Here is a 17344-nt window from a genome sequence, read left to right as displayed (position 1 = left end):
TGCCATACACAATCACTATTTATTGGGCTCATGGGGAACTGACTGGGCCTCTGAGTACTTGAAATGCCAGATTCTGAATCCCAGTCCGGACCTGCTGATATTAGACTGCTCCCACTAATGCTAATTTAGCAGAAAGCATATCAAAGTTTAAAGGTTTAAAAAGCCATTTACTCCAGTTAATTTGTGTTTGGTACACGAAAAGGTTGTGCTCAACTGAATCTATTTAGGCTATGAGGAAAATTTGGGGTTAACCCCTGCTGGAATTGTCTGTTGAAACCCATTTAGCTAACCACAGATGTCTGGACAGCAACCTCTGCCAGCAGCTTTAAAGGAACAGTTCAGTGTAATATTGAAGCTAGGTAAAAAAGATAGACTGTGCAAAATAAAAAATGTTTTCAATATAGTTAAGCAAAAATGTAATCTATAAAGTCAGGAGTGAGCAGATGTCCAACATAATAGCCAGAGCACCACTTCCTCCCTTACAACTCTCTAAGCTGTTAGCAGTCAGTAACCAATCAGTGATTGAGGGGGGGCATATGGGACATAACGGTTGTTAGTTTGCTTTTAAATATGACCCGTGTGCTCACAAACTAACTGAACTTTTATGTCCCAAGTGTCCCCCCCTAAAAACACTGACTAACTAAAAGGTTAGAGAGCTGAGAGCAAGGCTTTTAACTTAACTACCATATATACTCGAGTGTAAGCCGATCCGAATATAAGCCGAGGTACCTAATTTTACCTAAGAAAACTGGAAAAACTTATTGACTCGAGTATAAGCCTAGGGTGGGAAATGCAGCAGCTACTGCTAAGTTTTTATAATCAAAATAAATACCAATAAAATTACATTAATTGAGGCATCAGTGGGGTATATGTTATTCAATATTTATTTCAAAAGAAAAACAGTAACAGAGGGTCAACAAAAACAATATGAGTACTACCCCACGCTCATTGCACATTGGCAAACTGGCAGCAGACCCTGTCCCGGAGGGATGTAAGGGGAAATAAGTATTGCTAGTGGGAGCCTAGGCCAGGGCACTGGAGGGTCTGGTTGTGGGTGGCCTAATTTGCACACAAAGGAGAGAGGGTGCAAGTCTAGAGGGACCCATGGCACCCGACTCGAGTATAAGCCGAGGGTGACTTTTTTCAGCACATTTTGGGTGCTGAAAAACTAGGCTTATACTCGAGTATAAACAGTATATTAGAAATATTAGTATTTCTATTTTACCCAGTTTCATTTTTACACTGAACTGTTCTTTTAAAGGGATTATAATAGAAAAGTATTTGACATAGCAAGTACTGTTGTGCCAGACAGGCAAGGCTAAAACTGCAAGGCAAGTCAGTAATTTACTGGAGATACAGAAAAGAGGCAAAATAAACAATCACTTTTTCATCTCTAAATATTGCCATTAGAAATAGATATGGCAATGCTGGAATATAGTCCGAAGAATTAATATTCAATAATAAAACAGTCCAGATGTAAACTCAATTGCTTCGATAAATCTTAAGAACATCTGAAAATAACAAGCTCTTGTTATTACTCTTTTTTTTTTTTTCGTGCTTCATGTACAAAAACTGGCACTCCTGAAGCTGAACACAAAATCACAGGAACTTCAACAGTAAAAAACAAGGAGATTTTCCAATAAATATGTTTCCTCTCTTTGGATAAGAGAGAAGCCCCCAGTCCAGCCAACTGATCCTGTGTAATGTGTGGGTTGCTCATCTTTGCTTTACACCCTTTTTTCTGGGAGTGTTGGGATTGATGCGTCTGCGGCCAGCTCCCAGGGCTCCATCGCGGATCTGAAGATTAGCAGCACGGCTGTAAATGTCATTCTCAGCAAAGGGTGATACCTCTGCTATGTAATCTGGGTTAAAGACATCAGTCTTGGCTCTAGCTTTCTTAGACTGGCGCTCCTGTGGAAACCGCTGGTCCACCACTAGATATGGATTTTTACCATGCTTTCCACCTTGTGGGGCTGGCAGAGAATACTGAAAAAAGGGAGAAGGAGTTAGAAAAAAAATAGAAAATTCAAGCTGTAGTGTTCAGGACCCTCATTACTCGCTGTACTGGTCAGTATTTGCATGTAATTGTTATGAATGATGCATGCTTCTATTGTACAGCGCTAAGGTATATGCTGGTGTTTAATACAATATAATGTCTTACTCAAGGACAATACAGTAGTTAGTTGTATTACATACAGGTTCCTCCTTATTGAAAAATATACTGGCAATTTCTTCTGCTCTCACTTCTAGGAGTGTGCTTTAGATACCCAGAAAAAAACCTCAGCAGCCAATTCTGCTTCCCTTTATATTATAAGAAAAGTAAACTGCATATGATAAATGCTTCTGCTGAAAGGGGCTACTTGTGAATACTGAATAACATTAGATATTCCCACCTTTTAGCATAGGCGTATACCACATAGACAATGCATTACCTATACAGATAATGCCCGTTCAGTTGCTGCATGACTCAAATCAGGATTTGGTATTCAAAGAGTCAACATGAGTACAATACATAGGACTTTTGTTGAAAAATTATTAAGCCAATCCCATACTTTAATTTCTATACTTTCATTTAGAGCAGTAATGGATCATTTGTTTGTTAACAAAAAGAGTGCTCTGTATAAACAAATATTTCCATATCCTTAAATGCATCTCAGGTTTACAGATAGGGATACGTTCATTATACACAATGTTTATTTGTGGATTTGTTATTTTATTAACTATCTTCTCCTCTTTTAGCGTGCCTTATTTAGAAAAAGAAATAACAATAACTCCTGCTGAACAAGCTGCCCCTTTAATATTGCGTTCTTGTAATATTCTTGTGCGTTCTTATGAACACTTTACATATGTCCTGTGTGGAATGTGACACATTTATATACATTGTATGACAGGGTGGCAAATGTTTACATATGATGCAATCCACAGCTAGTGATCTGTCCATTTAGGGTATATGTTAAGCTGCTGATATCGGTCGACTCGCGATTGGCCAGGGTAAAAGATTTTGATCGGGCGCCATAGAAGGCGCCTGAGCAAAATCTGCAGTCGGGGCTGAATCGGCAGAAGGAGGTAGAAATTGTATTGTTTCTACCTCCTTATCTGCTGTTTCAGCCCTGAACGTTAGTGGCGGATTTGACGAAAGATCGCAAATCGCCACGTGTGTGGCCACCTTTATTTTGTACACATGAGGTACATAACAAAAGTTACTGTGAAATTCAAAAGATTAACAGATAATAGGTTCAATTTTAACAGGTCACACCCTTGATCTATCTTCTGTTTAAAGAGGAGGTCCTGTCTCACTAACAAACAGCTTCCCTCCTGCAGAAAATCCAAATTATTTTACCTTACTGATCTAATCAGTAGTGCTCTCTGCACAAGCTGATTACAAACGTAAGACAGATAAAGCACAAATACTGCTTTTCCTCCATACTTTTTTTGGCAAGCCATTACACGTCCTTAGGTTGCAAGCTTGGGCACATGACTTCTGTGTACATTTAGAAGATTTTAATAATACAGTAAAATATTAACATGTGTAGTCTGAGATGTACATTTAAATTTCTAATTTGGAATTAATTTTGTTTGGTACAAATTCCAAACTGTAAGAATTATTCTGATATTTAAAGGAGAAGGAAAGGCAAAGTCACTTGGGGGTGCCAAAATGTTAGGCACCCCCAAGTGACTTAAATCGCCTACCTTGTACCCTGGGCTGGTGCCCCTGTTAGGAGAAAACAGCACCAGCCCGGGGTACCTGTCGAGAGCGTTTCCTCCTTGCTACTCACGCTGCCGCCGAATGTTCCGGACAATCGCATGCGCAGTAGAGTGAAAAGCTGACTTCTCTGTTAAAGGAACAGTAACACCAAAAAATGAAAGTGTACAAAAGTAACTAAAATATAATGTGCTGCTGCCCTGCACTGGTAAAAGTTGTGTGTTTACTTCAGAAAGTCTACTATAATTTATATAAATAAGCTGCTATGTAGCCATGGAGGCAGCCATTCAAAGGAGAAAAGGCACAGGCACATAGCAGATAACAGATAAAACACTATTGTATTCTACAGAACTTATGTTATCTAACCTGTGCCTTTTCTCCTTTTTTCCAGCTTGAATGGCTGCCCCCGTGGCTACACAGCAGCTTATTATATAAATTATAGTAGTGTTACTGTAGCAAACACACCAGTTTTACCAGTGCATTATATTTTTATTACTTTAAAGCTCTTTCATTTTTTAGTATTACTGTTCCTTTAAAGCTCGGCTTTTCACTCTACTGCGCATGCGGCGAGACAGGAACAAGGAAGCGCTGGCAGCTACCCTGGGCTGGTGCTGTTCTCTCCGAACAGGGGCACTAGCCCGGGGTAAAAGGTAGGTGATTTAAGTCACTTGGAGGTGCCTAACATTTTGGCACCCCCAAGTGACTTTGCCTTTCCTTCTTCTTTAAGTCCCAACTAACATAGGTGAAGCATAATGTTATAATCATTAATAAACATTATTATTTCAGGGAAACTCTATATTTTATTATACTTGCAGATTTGTGCTTACCCTCATTCCACGAGAATTGAGCACTTTGGGGTTTTTGGATAAGTGCATGTGGACACTGCCATCCTCACTTACAGACACAGCTACCTTCTTTAGAGTTGGATTTCCACATTTAGGGCAGAAAGTCTTGCACATATCAGAGGTAGTCCTAAGGAAACAAACATTAACTATTCAGGACATACTAACAACACTAACAAGTACTAACAATTTCTGCTATTAAACTGCAGTGAATGACATACTTCTTAATGAAAATACAGATTTTTATAATCCCTGTGACCTCCTTTACAAATTAAAACATGGCATATTACAAAACATTGTCCAGCTGTCATGCTTTTGTATGTCTCACCATACTTATTTCTTACTGTGCATAAGTCTCTCTCAGCAGCATTCCATTGGTGATCATGCACATGTTAAATTCATACACAAATATATTCTGCTTTTCCAGGCCATACACATTAGCTTGGGACAGGACAAAGGGGCCTGTACTTACTGCCAAGGAGCACAAACCTTGCACATTGTACTATATTTTGACATTATAAAGCAAATTTGGTCCAATTGTTACAGCTGTAAATTATCTTATTTAGTCAAATACATACTACCGATGATCAGATAAATTCTAAATAATGTTAAGGAAAAGCAGCAATGAGGACACTGACATGAAACAGCCATGACAACGCAAGATGTAGTTTCTTGTTTGCCGAATCAGCATTCCATCAACAGCCAACACGTGCAGCCCCATCTGAATGAGAACATTCTGCAATAGAATTAAGACCAGTCACTTTCAGGTAAGAGAATACATACTAATCCCTTTAGTTAATGAAATAAAATAAGAAAAGGGATGGGAGACACCAATTTTCTTTATGAAATTAAACAATGCTAAACCACAAAACACCCAGCCTTTGGTTAAAAAAAAAAAAAAAAAAACTATTTAATTTACCTGCATAGAAAAGTCTGTTGTCAGACAGCCAACAACAACATTAACAGGGGCCTCTCTTACTGCCATGTCTTGGTGGATTTGTTTAATGTTGCTAGGTGTGATCCAACCTTGATCATCATTTTCTTCTTCCTCACTGGATGTCCCAGCATCTGGTAATTCCTCTAAAGCATGGCACTTATCTATCAGACCTACAGGAGTTGCTTCTTGCTCAGCATTTGGGGTCACAGACACAACTTGGGCATTCTGCTTAACAATAAAGAAGAGGAAAAAAAGGTGCATTAGAAACACGTCAATTCAAGTGTTTTAAAGTGATACTGGCATGATTCTCTCAGTTATAGGTATTGTGTTAGTATAACTAACATAAAACCGATGGTGTTTTTCCCTCAGTTTAAATATTCTATTCTATCCTATCTCTGCACGCTATCCAGCTCAGCACTGGAGTCCAAAACTATACTGCATGCTGAACATGAGGCCTACCAGGGGTCTATAAACAGGTAAAAATAGTATTAGTCTATTGATTATCATTGACAGGAACGTGTCAGTATCACAAACAAGCCTGTGGAAGAAATCCGATCTGCAATAAACCTAGCTCAAATAAAATCCTGACACCTATATGTAATAAGAAGCAAAAAGTTTGCCAAGGAGCAGCAACCCATAGCAACCAATAAAATGTCAGCTTTTAACCAGGTGACCAGTAAATGCTACCTGTTGATTGGTTGCTACAGGTTACTGCTCCTGGGTAAACTTAGTGCCTTTAATTACATAACCCCCATTAGGCTATTGTCACACAACGTATTTACCACCAAAATTTAAAACTCCAACCCACTGCTCTCTACTCCAACAAAACTGACAGGCATGGCATTCACCTGCCAGTGCTCACAAAAGGCAGATTTTGTGGAAAAATACAGTGTATTGGCACATGTGGGGATGAGTCTGACATAGCTGGCAAGCTTGAAGTATATTGCAATATATGAACAATTCCTGTTTAAACTTAAAGACGAGGGCATTTCTTGGTAGCTAAATGAACAGAATGTCTTAATGTCCTATATATATTGATAATGGGCGAGTGCAGAGGATCTCTTGTTCTTGTCTATATGAATTTTGTGGTCACAGCCTCATTGCACCCCTGCCTAATGGTTTACAATATAGTGATGAGAAAAGCTTCCCCCTTTTTTTTTTTTGCTATTGGCATATGTGGTCAAAATAAATGGGATAAGTTCCCTGCCTGCATGTTATATAGAGTGTGCAGCTTCTTTAATATTTTATGCTACAGCAGATTGACATTTTCAATGCCAATATAAAGTCTGGTAGAATTGTAAAAAAACACAAAACAAACAAAAAAAAAAACCCAGTGTACCTGCAATATAAAAAGGAAAAACAAAAAAAAGAATATACCATCAGCTCCAACAGGTCATCCTCTATGCTGGGTAAAGGGCTTCTCCAGAACAAGAAAGAGTCAAACTCAGTATTTTCTGAACTCAGATTATCAGGGTTTTCTTCAGTTGGTTCCCTTGTTGAACAATCCTTTTTATTTGTGGCCTAGAAATAGAAAAAGATGCTTCGTATTTATTTTTTTTTTGTTACTTTAGATTTAGTTAAAATAGCGGAAGAGCAACAATTTCAATGGCACGTTTCCTGGAGGGGAAGGTATCTTCAGGTGCCTAAGGGAGAGGGAATTTTTCATGGTCAACAAAATGCCACGTGTAACATTGTCCTGAGGTAGCAACCCCAGAAGGGATACCAAACCCTTTCAACACTTTTATTCAGAAGTCAGTGTGTACAGGCCCAAGCAGCTATACAGTTTGATGATCCACCTAATTAGGTTAACTAACCATAATCCAATCAGCCAGGGCTGAACCATCTTCAAAAATCAGAAGTTCAAAAGGCACTAACATTAACATTAGTTCCCTGTAAAATGCTTCTTTACTCCTTCTGGACAAAAGAAACAAAAATAAAAGTTTTACTTTATTAATAAACCAGTTTTGTGTGTTCACTATATTGTTGGTTCTATTTTTACAACAGGGGGTGCCTACACAAAACGGCTTTTCTGATTTATGAAGGTAGTTTACCTTTCTATGCTCTGCACTCACTTCCCTTATGGTACCCAGACAGTAAGAATTTGAACAATCATCACTTTAGAGCGGTTGTGTTTGGTGTCATAGAACCGATTTGTTTTTTCTTAGAGCATAAATAAATGATTATGATGTATCCAGGTTAATGCTGCGTCCATGTTTTTCTCCTCAATGTTGTTTTAGCACTGAAAGTATAGCATGTCTCCTGGCAGCATGTGCATATCTAAATCATTTATAATTTGGAATATTAGTATGCTAATATTCCAAAGAAAAGAAAAAAAAATCTTAGAATTTACCTTAGAGGGGAAATGAAACCCTGCAACATTAACAGGAGCCTCTGGGTGCTGGGATGTGGATCTGATAGAGACCTGCAATGAACACACTAGCATTAGGTAGTCATCACAATATACATACACTTAAATTTCCATCACCATCCTTTACAATTTTAATTTCTATGCAATGTGGTTTTAGTGACTAGGGGCTATGGGATCGAATCATACAGGTATGGGACCTGTTATCCAGAATGCTCTAGACCTGGGGTTTTCTCAATAAGGGATCTTTCTGTAATTTGAATCTACATACCCTAGATCTACTAAACATCATTTAAACATTAACTGAACCCAATAGGATTAGTTTGCTTCGAAAAAGGATTATATCTTAGTTGGGGTCAAGTACAAGGTACTGTATTATTACAGGCGAAAAAGGAAATAAATTTTACAAAATGTGAATTATTTGATTAAAATGAAGTCTACTGGAGATGGCCTTTCCGTAATTCGGAACTTTCTGTATAATGGATCTACGTGATGTAAATTTTAGTAATAGAGTAATATGCCTGCAATATTATTGGCAAAACATACTCAAACATTATTCTATAGAGTACAAACCAAGAGTATGTGGGTAAGTATTATCAACATAGAAATTGCTGTTTCCTTACCTTCTGAGAGGGTTCTGCCTTGAGGTGTTCCTTCCCAACATGCTCAGTCTCCAGTTGGTACGTGAGAGCAAGAACCTTGATATCTGTGGCTGAAAGGCTGGCATAGTCTCCTGTCTTTTTAGAGAACTCAGTCACTGCCAAGAAAGAAACAATGCATTGGTTTTAAGAAACGCATGCCCCTGATGTGCTTTTTAGAAACAGTGTTCTCAGTATAATATTTAAAAAGAAAAAAAATCTCTTCCTTTAAAGGAACAGTAACACCAAAAAATGAAACTGCTTTAAAGTAATAAAAATATAATGCACTGTTGCCCTGCACTGGTAAAACTGGTGTGTTTGCTACAGTAACGCTACTATAATTTATATAATAAGCTGCTGTGTAGCCATGGGGGCAGCCATTCAAGCTGGAAAAAAGGAGAAAAGGCACAGGTTACATAGCAGATAACAGATAAGTTCTGTAGAATACAATAGTGTTTTATCTGTTATCTGCTTTGTGCCTGTGCCTTTTCTCCTTTGAATGGCTGCCTCCATGGCTACATAGCAGCTTATTTATATAAATTATAGTAGACTTTCTGAAGTAAACACACAACTTTTACCAGTGCAGGGCAGCAGCACATTATATTTTAGTTACTTTTATACACTTTCATTTTTTGGTGTTACTGTTCCTTTAACAGGTCCTGCAGCTGGTAGATCTATGGATTCTATGGTTCACCTTAAAATTAACTTAGTATTTTATATAAAATGGTAGATTCCTAGCAACTTAATACCTTCATTTTCTATAGTTTTAAAATTGTTTCCCTTTTTCTGCCTGTTTAGAGTCGCTTAACCCAACAGCTAAAAAACTATTGTCCTGTGAGGTTACAAAATGTTATTGTTACTTTTTATTACTTATCTTTCCATTCAGGCCCTCTCATATTCATTTATCAGTCTATCATTCAAACTATTACCAGGTTGCTAAGGTAAGTTGCAACCAGATAGCTGCTAGATTTCCAAAAAGGGAAAGCTGCTAAACAAAAAATAATTACCCCCCCCCCCCCCCCAAAAAAAGAGAAATGAAATGAAGACCTATAGCAAACTTCCTCAAAATATCACTACCAATATCTTCAAATGTATGAAAGGTATATTACAGACAGGTTTATTTTGTATATCTGAAAAAATACAGTCCAACTTTTCTTTTTTTGACAGTAATTTCCCTTTAAGTTACTTCTGTTTTGGCACAAGATTACAAGGGTGTGTACAGGGGTGTAACTATTAAAAAACAAATCCTGTGACTTAAAGCAGGGGCCAAGAGGTATAAAAGGCAAGTTGGGCACTACCTTTAAAGTTCAAATACATGTTTACATTAAATGTCATATATCTAAAGTATAATTGGGGACCTTAAATAATTCTTCTGTGGGGCCTAATAACTTTTAAATTGATGATAAAATATCATCATATTAGGTAGGTATTTCATTTACTGGTGACATTAATTTGGATTATGGACTCCAAAATAACACTATTCTTTAAGCAAAGGTAAAGAATGGGACTACCGGCTAAGTGGAAGCAGCAGATGCCTGTATTGAGGCCACCAAATCAATTTTTACATTACATTAACGTTTATTTATAAAGCGCCAACATATTCCGCAGCGCTGTACAATAAGTGGGTTACATACATTGGACATACAGAGTAACATATAAAGTAATCAATAACCGATACAAGAGGTGAAGAGGGCCCAATTTCAGCTTGAACACCACGTATCCAAACTTGTGGTTGTAATTAAAATTTTAGTGTTACTTTTCCTTTAAACTCGCAACAGGCCCATAAAGCTTCCTAAGCGAACAGGACGCTGCAAACTGTATTTTAGAAGCTGAAGGGGAACAGGTTGCACTGCACCGACACAGACACGACAGCACCTCACACACTAATATGGACACCCTAGACTGACAGTTCTCCAGCCCGAATTTAAACACATGCCATCATCACATAAACACCGTACGAGTCATCGCTTACCGTGCTGTATATTCTCTGGGCTAGGTTCTTGGAACTGCAGCTCATAGGGCAGAACAGCCAGCCGCCTCCTGGTCGCCTTGTCCCTGATCTCACTCACAACCTCCCGCACGGTGTAGATGTTTGTTCCGATATTCTAAAGGAGAGACATGTTTATTGGAGCGAACATTTATTTAAACCACTTTTTGGTTAAATGTATTGTATGTAAACTGTTACCTGAAGAGCTGCGTTCCTAAGAAAAGCACCTGCATCAGCCACAACGTGCTGTACTTTGGTGGGCGCCATGTTCCCAGACACCCCGCCCCCTTACCAATCAAATGACAGCACACCACGTTGGTTGATAGGACGAATCTTTGGAACTCAAAGAAATAAAGATCAGCACCATCTTGTGGTGACATTTGTGGGTTGGCGTCATAAAAAGCAGCAATACTTCTACAATATGCCCAAATGTATAATGTTTTTCAGTTACATATTTTGTTTTTGGAACGGGAAATGGCAAGTCTTGAGTTCTGTGGTGGAACCTTCCCTCTCTTGGTGCATTTTCACAAGTCACTTTTTGTAACTTCGTGTTAGATATTATTTCCAGTGCATAAGATATACTTAGAATGTGGACTAAAAAATATAACAATCAAGTTGCCCCAAAGCAATGCAATTAGCGGCTTACATAGAAGCGCTAGCATTTTAGTAATGGGAAATAACTGTTCAACCTGGTTGAGGCTATTCTGGATCATACCCAGACTAGAATCTAAATCCTGTAATCTGCCATAGACTGAACTTGTACATTGGGTCATTATGGGTCTGTTTGGTCTTGTAGTGTAAATGCCAGGGCATATTTTGAATCTCAGTGTATGTACTGCCAAGAATAGGCTGCTATCAAAAATCCTGGGGCCCTATTACTTAATGACCATTCCCACTTTGAAAATGGGATGGCTTGGGCCTTTGTTATTAAGAAAGCCTTGTTGTCTGTGCCACTGGGCCAAAAATGTTATGGGCCCCCTACAGCAGTCCTGGCGGTGCTCCTCTGATAGAGGCTTTGCACTGAATACAGTATCTATGAGAACACTCAATAAGGCTCCCAGGTTGCTTAATCAAGGGCAGATTTTAAAATTGCAGGTATCCTGCTCATATGAACTTTGGTGAAATTAAGCTAAAATCAAAAGATTCCAGCATATGGTGGATACATTACAATAATCAGAAGCAAAGTCCCAATGTAATATCACAGCCTGTTTGGATATACACATGCACGGCACTCTAGTGGAAATTACCTTGGACCTGGTGTGCTTTTTAGGGGAATGTAGCACCAACCATTGGGTATCTAATAAATTGGGACCCTTTTAGAGTCATGTAGATCATTGCCGCTGTTTTTTATGCAACCTTATGTTGTAGTATACGTTGTATTTGCAGTGTTTAGAGAGTTAGCAGCACAAGGAAATGTAACTGCTCCGAAAGAATTTATACATAAATGTTCATCTAATCTGCTGTTTTGAACAGAATCTGAATCACCACCTTTCTATTCATTATCTTCTCTGCCTTTTCCCCTTCTGCTATTCTGATTTGAATTCTTCATATTTAAACTATATATATATATATATATATATATATATATATATATAGACAGAGAGCCGCACACAAGGACTTAACGATAAAGTGAAAAAATTTTATTCAAAAAAATCCAACATTTAGAGTACTAACTGTACTCTTCCTCAGGGACAAACCAAAAGGCCAAACCAGCCAGCACCCAGGGCATTTGAACTTTTATAGGGTGTGCTCCACTCTTCCTTGTGTATGTGTATATATATATAAAGAGTAGCTGTAGAGAGAGTCCGCACTCACAGGTCTTACAGAAAATATAGAGGTTTTATTCAAATCAACATCTAACGTTTCGGCTGCATCCACAGCCTTTCTCAAAGACTTTGAGAAAGGCTGTGGATGCAGCCGAAACGTTAGATGTTGATTTGAATAAAACCTCTATATTTTCTGTAAGACCTGTGAGTGCGGACTCTCTCTACAGCTACTCCATCTATTATTTTGGAACTGCACCCAGGCTCCTTTGGACCTACTTTTACGAGAGTGCCTGTCTTCTTGCTACATATAAAATTATATATATATATATATAGTAACTGTTGTTCCCCCTACTTTTTTTCTAAACAATACATAATATATAAAGCAAGAGATGTGTGGAATAAATGAAAGAAAAAAGGGGAGAGGAAAGTAGTACAGCTTCCAGCAAAATGACAATACATTGAACATCTTTGGGAACAAACTCTAACATAGGTCCAAGGTAATCTCCACTAGAGTGCTGTGCAATCATCTTTTATTTAATGCCCCACAGCTTCCTCTGCTGCCCTGGGCCACTGCATGCATAGTATAGTAATGCCAGAAAAATTAATATATCTATGTTTCAACCGGGGGGGGGAACAACGGTATCCATTAAAAAATCAACAATGAACGGGCAGTTGCAGATCCGAGCTTAGTTATTATCTTCTGTCCACTTATTTATAGGGAATTGTTGGTGGGGCTGCCGCCTGGCCGTCCCAGCTGCTAAAAATAAGACTTGCTGCTAATGTCACCAATATGGAAACATATTAAAAGAATAGAGAACATAGCATTGTATCCCAGAAGCAGCAACACCACAATTGGTTACAGACCATGCAAAAAATCTTTTAACGAGGTAGAAAAAAATTCACACAAATTCTTTAATTGTATCGCTTTGCATTTCCAGTACAGTAGAATATAAGACAAACAATGCGGAACGGTGCTTAGAGTACGCACAATAGCAAAACTGACACTTCCCGTAACTCACTAATTGAATATAAACGTCCCTCACGCCTTTTAGCGTGCCGAGAAATAAGAACGATAAAGAGAGATTGTTGCTAAGAACCCACGGGATATCGTCCCCATAGTAAAATGGCAGCTCACTACAGAACGCCAACACCTCCTGCATCCGGTGCTACCTAAACTTTCTTCCGGGTCACGTGACAAGGCCAATGGTCACATGACCGAAAGTGCTGAAGGCGGAAGTGAAGAAGAGAGTGGTGTAGCAGGTAAATACAAATAAAAGAATTTGGCGGAACAGCATAGGGTCGGCGACAGTAAAACAGATTTGATTTGGAAGAGTGGGGAAGAATAAAGCAGGCAGAGAGATATTATGCTGTTTGTTATTGATTGGATTTACATTGTGAGGGGATGGGGAATACACATTTAAAGTACAGAGAACGTTTGCTTTGTTTGGGGGAGGTTCCTAGTAATGGTGTTCGTGTAATAATGAGAATATGACAGCAGACTGAAACACTTTGCTAGCGGTGTATTGGCGATAGCTCGAGGGCACTTTGTATTTCAGGAGAGAACTGGGATTGTGGTGGGAGGGCAAGAAGCCATAACAGTGCGCAGTGTTGTACCGAAAACATAAATATGTGACAAGGTTCCTAGTTATGTTAGTGGTCTTGTTACACTAGCTTATAAAACTCTGACACAATCATTATGTTGTTTGCCATGTACACTCTCTGTTAAGGAAAACGATTTAACATAAGGATATATTAAGAAACCCTTCCAGGAAGCACTGACATGCAGACCCAGATCTCTGGCTGACTCCTAGGTATTCCCTTCTGGATAAATCTGTGCCACCTCAAAATAAACCTCACAAAAACGGATCCTGTAGTCTAGCCATCCAAATCTGGCCTGTCTCATCTCTTTAGCATTACCTTTGATGGCATGCTTATTAATATTGTTAATTGAGCATGCTGCCTGGAACTTATCTTTAACCATTTTAATCCTCAGATTGTTTTAATGCTACTGCCAAAATCTTCTGCTTTCGTCTTAAAAATACTGTCATGTTCCCTGATTTTCTTTCTCAAGCAACTGCTAAAACACGCATCGTGCCATCCCAGCGCTGCGTACACTACTGTACAGCTCTGCGTACATAAGTAGCGCTTTATACATAAAAATATACATACATACATCCCAGACTCACACCTTTTTCTCCATTGTTTTAAACTCAGCTGCTAGATTCCACCTTGCCCTCAGTTAAAATTTTTTATCTTGGCAGCCTAGTAGAGCTATACTGACATGTTCCTATAAAAAATAATTAGAATGTGTAAGTATTATTAAAGAGTTTTTGCACCAAATACCTTCTAGCTAAAATTCCCCCAAAGACATCCCTAGCTCAGCTATACTTACCTGAGCCCACAATCTGACATAGCTAAAGGATGCTCTGTAGTTGTGTCATTAACACTGGGCTTAAGGCAATGTAATCCTTCCATAGGCTGAAGAACTAGCTTTATTTCTTATTAACCTATGAAAGGATTGTGCTGACCCCAGTCCAGCATGACCCAAGAAAATAGCACCTCTTCTTTTATTCACTTTCCCTTTCTTGACAGCTAGGTACTGCTGGGCTTTGGCAGTCCTTTGGCTGGACATATTTTTGTGCTGCAATGTTTTAGTAATACTGATATGTTCCTATGGATTTTCATAGGAACATGTCAGTATCGCTTTAAACAAGGAACTGTTAAACCAAAAAATGAAAATGTTTTAAAGTAATTCAAATAAAATGTGACATAGGGGCAGCCATTCAAGCTGGAAAAAAGGAGAAAAGACATAAATCATGTAGCAGATAACAGATAAAACATAATTGTATTCTACAGGACCTATTTGTTATTTACTATGTAACCTGTGTCTTTTTTCGAGCTTGAATGGCTGCCCCCATGGCTACACAGCAGGGTATTTATATAAATATAGTAGAGTTTCTAAAGCAAACAGATTAGTGTTTCCAGTGCAGGGCAACTTTATATTATATTATAATTACTTTCATCATTTGGTGTTACTGTTCCTTTAATTAAACAATAGTTTACACATCTTCTGCTGATCATTTAACCTGTGTTACATTTCCCCATTCTTTTCTCTGTCTGGCTCATCTGTTTCATTCAGAGCCACTGCCTTTACATAATATCCACATCCACTTCCATATCTCATTTTATAACCTTTCTCTGCTTCTGATCCTTACTTCTGTATTTTCATCCATGAAATGCTCCGTAAGAGGCAGTCTCTCAACCTCTTCAAAAAGAAACTCTGATTCTACCATTTTGAGTTCTAGAACAATTAAGGGCCAATTCCCAAACCTTTGTGTCTGTATGTTATCTACCCATTGTAAACTATGGGCTCCTTCCTCTTATGCATCATAGAACTCAATATTGAAATGTTTGTCCTCCCTGTTCATACTTTTGCTGTGTTGAAGGGATGCACAGAATCCATTATTTTTGGATTTGCCTGGTACAGGTATCAGACCCCTTATCTGGAAACCCATTATCCAGAAAGTTCCAAATTAGGAAAAGGCCATCTCCCATAGACCCAATTTTAATCAAATAATTCACATTTTTAAAAATGATTTCCTTTTTCTCAGTAGTAATAAAACAGAACCTTGTACTTGATCCCAACTAAGACATAATTAATCCTTATTGGATACAAAATAATCCTATTGGGTTTAATTACTGTTTAAATAATTTTATTAGCAGACTTAAGGTAGGAGATCTGAATTACAGACCCCTTATCCAGAAAACCCCACGTCCCGAGCATTCTGGATAATGGGTCCCATACCTGTACTTTATCCAACACAAAACTTGACTTAAAGGAACAGTAACACCAAAAAATGAAAGTGTATAAAAGTAACTAAAATATAATGTGCTGCTGCCCTGCACTGGTAAAAGTTGTGTGTTTACTTCAGAAAGTCTACTATAATTTATATAAATAAGCTGCTATCTAGCCATGGGGGCAGCCATTCAAAGGAGAAAAGGCACAGGCACATAGCAGATAACAGATAAAACACTATTGTATTTTACAGAGCTTATCTGTTATCTGCTATGTAACCTGTGCCTTTTCTCCTTTTTTCCAGCTTTATTGGCTGCCCCTGTGGCTACACAGCAGCTTATTATATAAATTATAGTAGTGTTACTGTAGCAAACACACCAGTTTTACCAGTGCAGGGCAACAGTGTATTATATTTTTATTACTTTAAAGCTCTTTAATTTTTTAGTGTTACTGTTCCTTTAATACTGAACTGAAACATTACATTTTTATAATTCATATGAATTTTAAAGAAACTGCATAATCTCTGAAAAAGACAATTGTCATGTACAGTTGTCCATGTGACTGAAATGCGCAGACTTGGTTTGGCATGTAGGATTTGGCTAAATCCTGCAAAAAAAATGCTGTGGTTTGGCCAAATCTTAAACTGAAACCGGATTTAGACCATTCCGACTGTATAATAAAAATTGTGTAATTTCTCATTGATTCTGTAATGAATATAAGTATTGCATTACTCACTAAGCAGGTCACGGAGCTCCAGGACTCATTTGTTGAAAAATATATGAGGTTACCATTGACCACCAAGGTTGTATAACCTGTGCATTACAGCTGAAGCAGAGAAAAAGTACAGGGCTTGGGCTTACTATTTACAAATGCAAGCAGAAGTTTACTGTGCCCTTACTGGGGAGGTAGTGGTACCTTATACCTTTACTTGTCCTTAAGATGGCCATATATTTACAAATGATTAGTAGGATAATAGTGAAAGGGCACTCTCCTAAATCAACAATTGCCTGGGTACCAGGTGTGGAAACCAAAATGTAGATATCAAATAGACACATCACTCACAGGGCTAGAAGCAAAAATATCCTTTATTGGTGCAAACAAATCAAGGTTTTGGGCCGAACTCCTGGACCTTTCTCACCTTTGGTAGGTGTATGATGGCCCACCAATATTAAATCTGCCAGTGCACCTTGTGACAGTTCATGGCGCATCAGCTTCTCTTCACTTCATGCTGTTCCAGTAGTTTGTGCTTTTTGCAAGATTGATTGAATTAGTAGAAAGGCGGCTATGCCATGTGTGGTCCTATGTATTTC

The 17344-nt window shown here is 38.3% G+C and overlaps 2 protein-coding genes across 4 annotated transcripts in view; one reads left to right on the top strand and one right to left on the bottom strand.

The window, feature by feature from the left end:
* Positions 1-861: 861 nt before the first annotated feature.
* On the bottom strand, positions 862-10817 carry nob1 (NIN1 (RPN12) binding protein 1 homolog). Of its 2 annotated transcripts, none has more exon segments than NM_001016830.2 (9): positions 862-1986; positions 4531-4675; positions 5184-5281; positions 5465-5710; positions 6860-7003; positions 7833-7904; positions 8471-8604; positions 10458-10590; positions 10671-10750. In NM_001016830.2, coding segments are annotated over 9 exon segments (1311 nt in total). In that variant the 5' UTR covers positions 10740-10750; the 3' UTR covers positions 862-1716.
* Positions 10818-13353: 2536 nt separating this feature from the next.
* Positions 13354-17344, top strand: part of wwp2 (WW domain containing E3 ubiquitin protein ligase 2) — a 52627-nt gene continuing 48636 nt past the window's right edge. Inside the window, exon 1 of one of the 2 annotated variants that reach the window (XM_012960385.3) lies at positions 13354-13498. The gene's annotated coding sequence lies outside the window, so the exon portion shown is untranslated. 2 annotated transcript variants of the gene reach the window in all.

Source organism: Xenopus tropicalis, chromosome 4, assembly GCF_000004195.4.
Source record: "Xenopus tropicalis strain Nigerian chromosome 4, UCB_Xtro_10.0, whole genome shotgun sequence".
In the NCBI taxonomy this organism is placed as follows: domain Eukaryota; kingdom Metazoa; phylum Chordata; class Amphibia; order Anura; family Pipidae; genus Xenopus; species Xenopus tropicalis.
The sequence above is the reverse complement of the archived record's forward strand: the minus strand, read 5'-3'. Positions and strand labels throughout refer to the sequence as shown.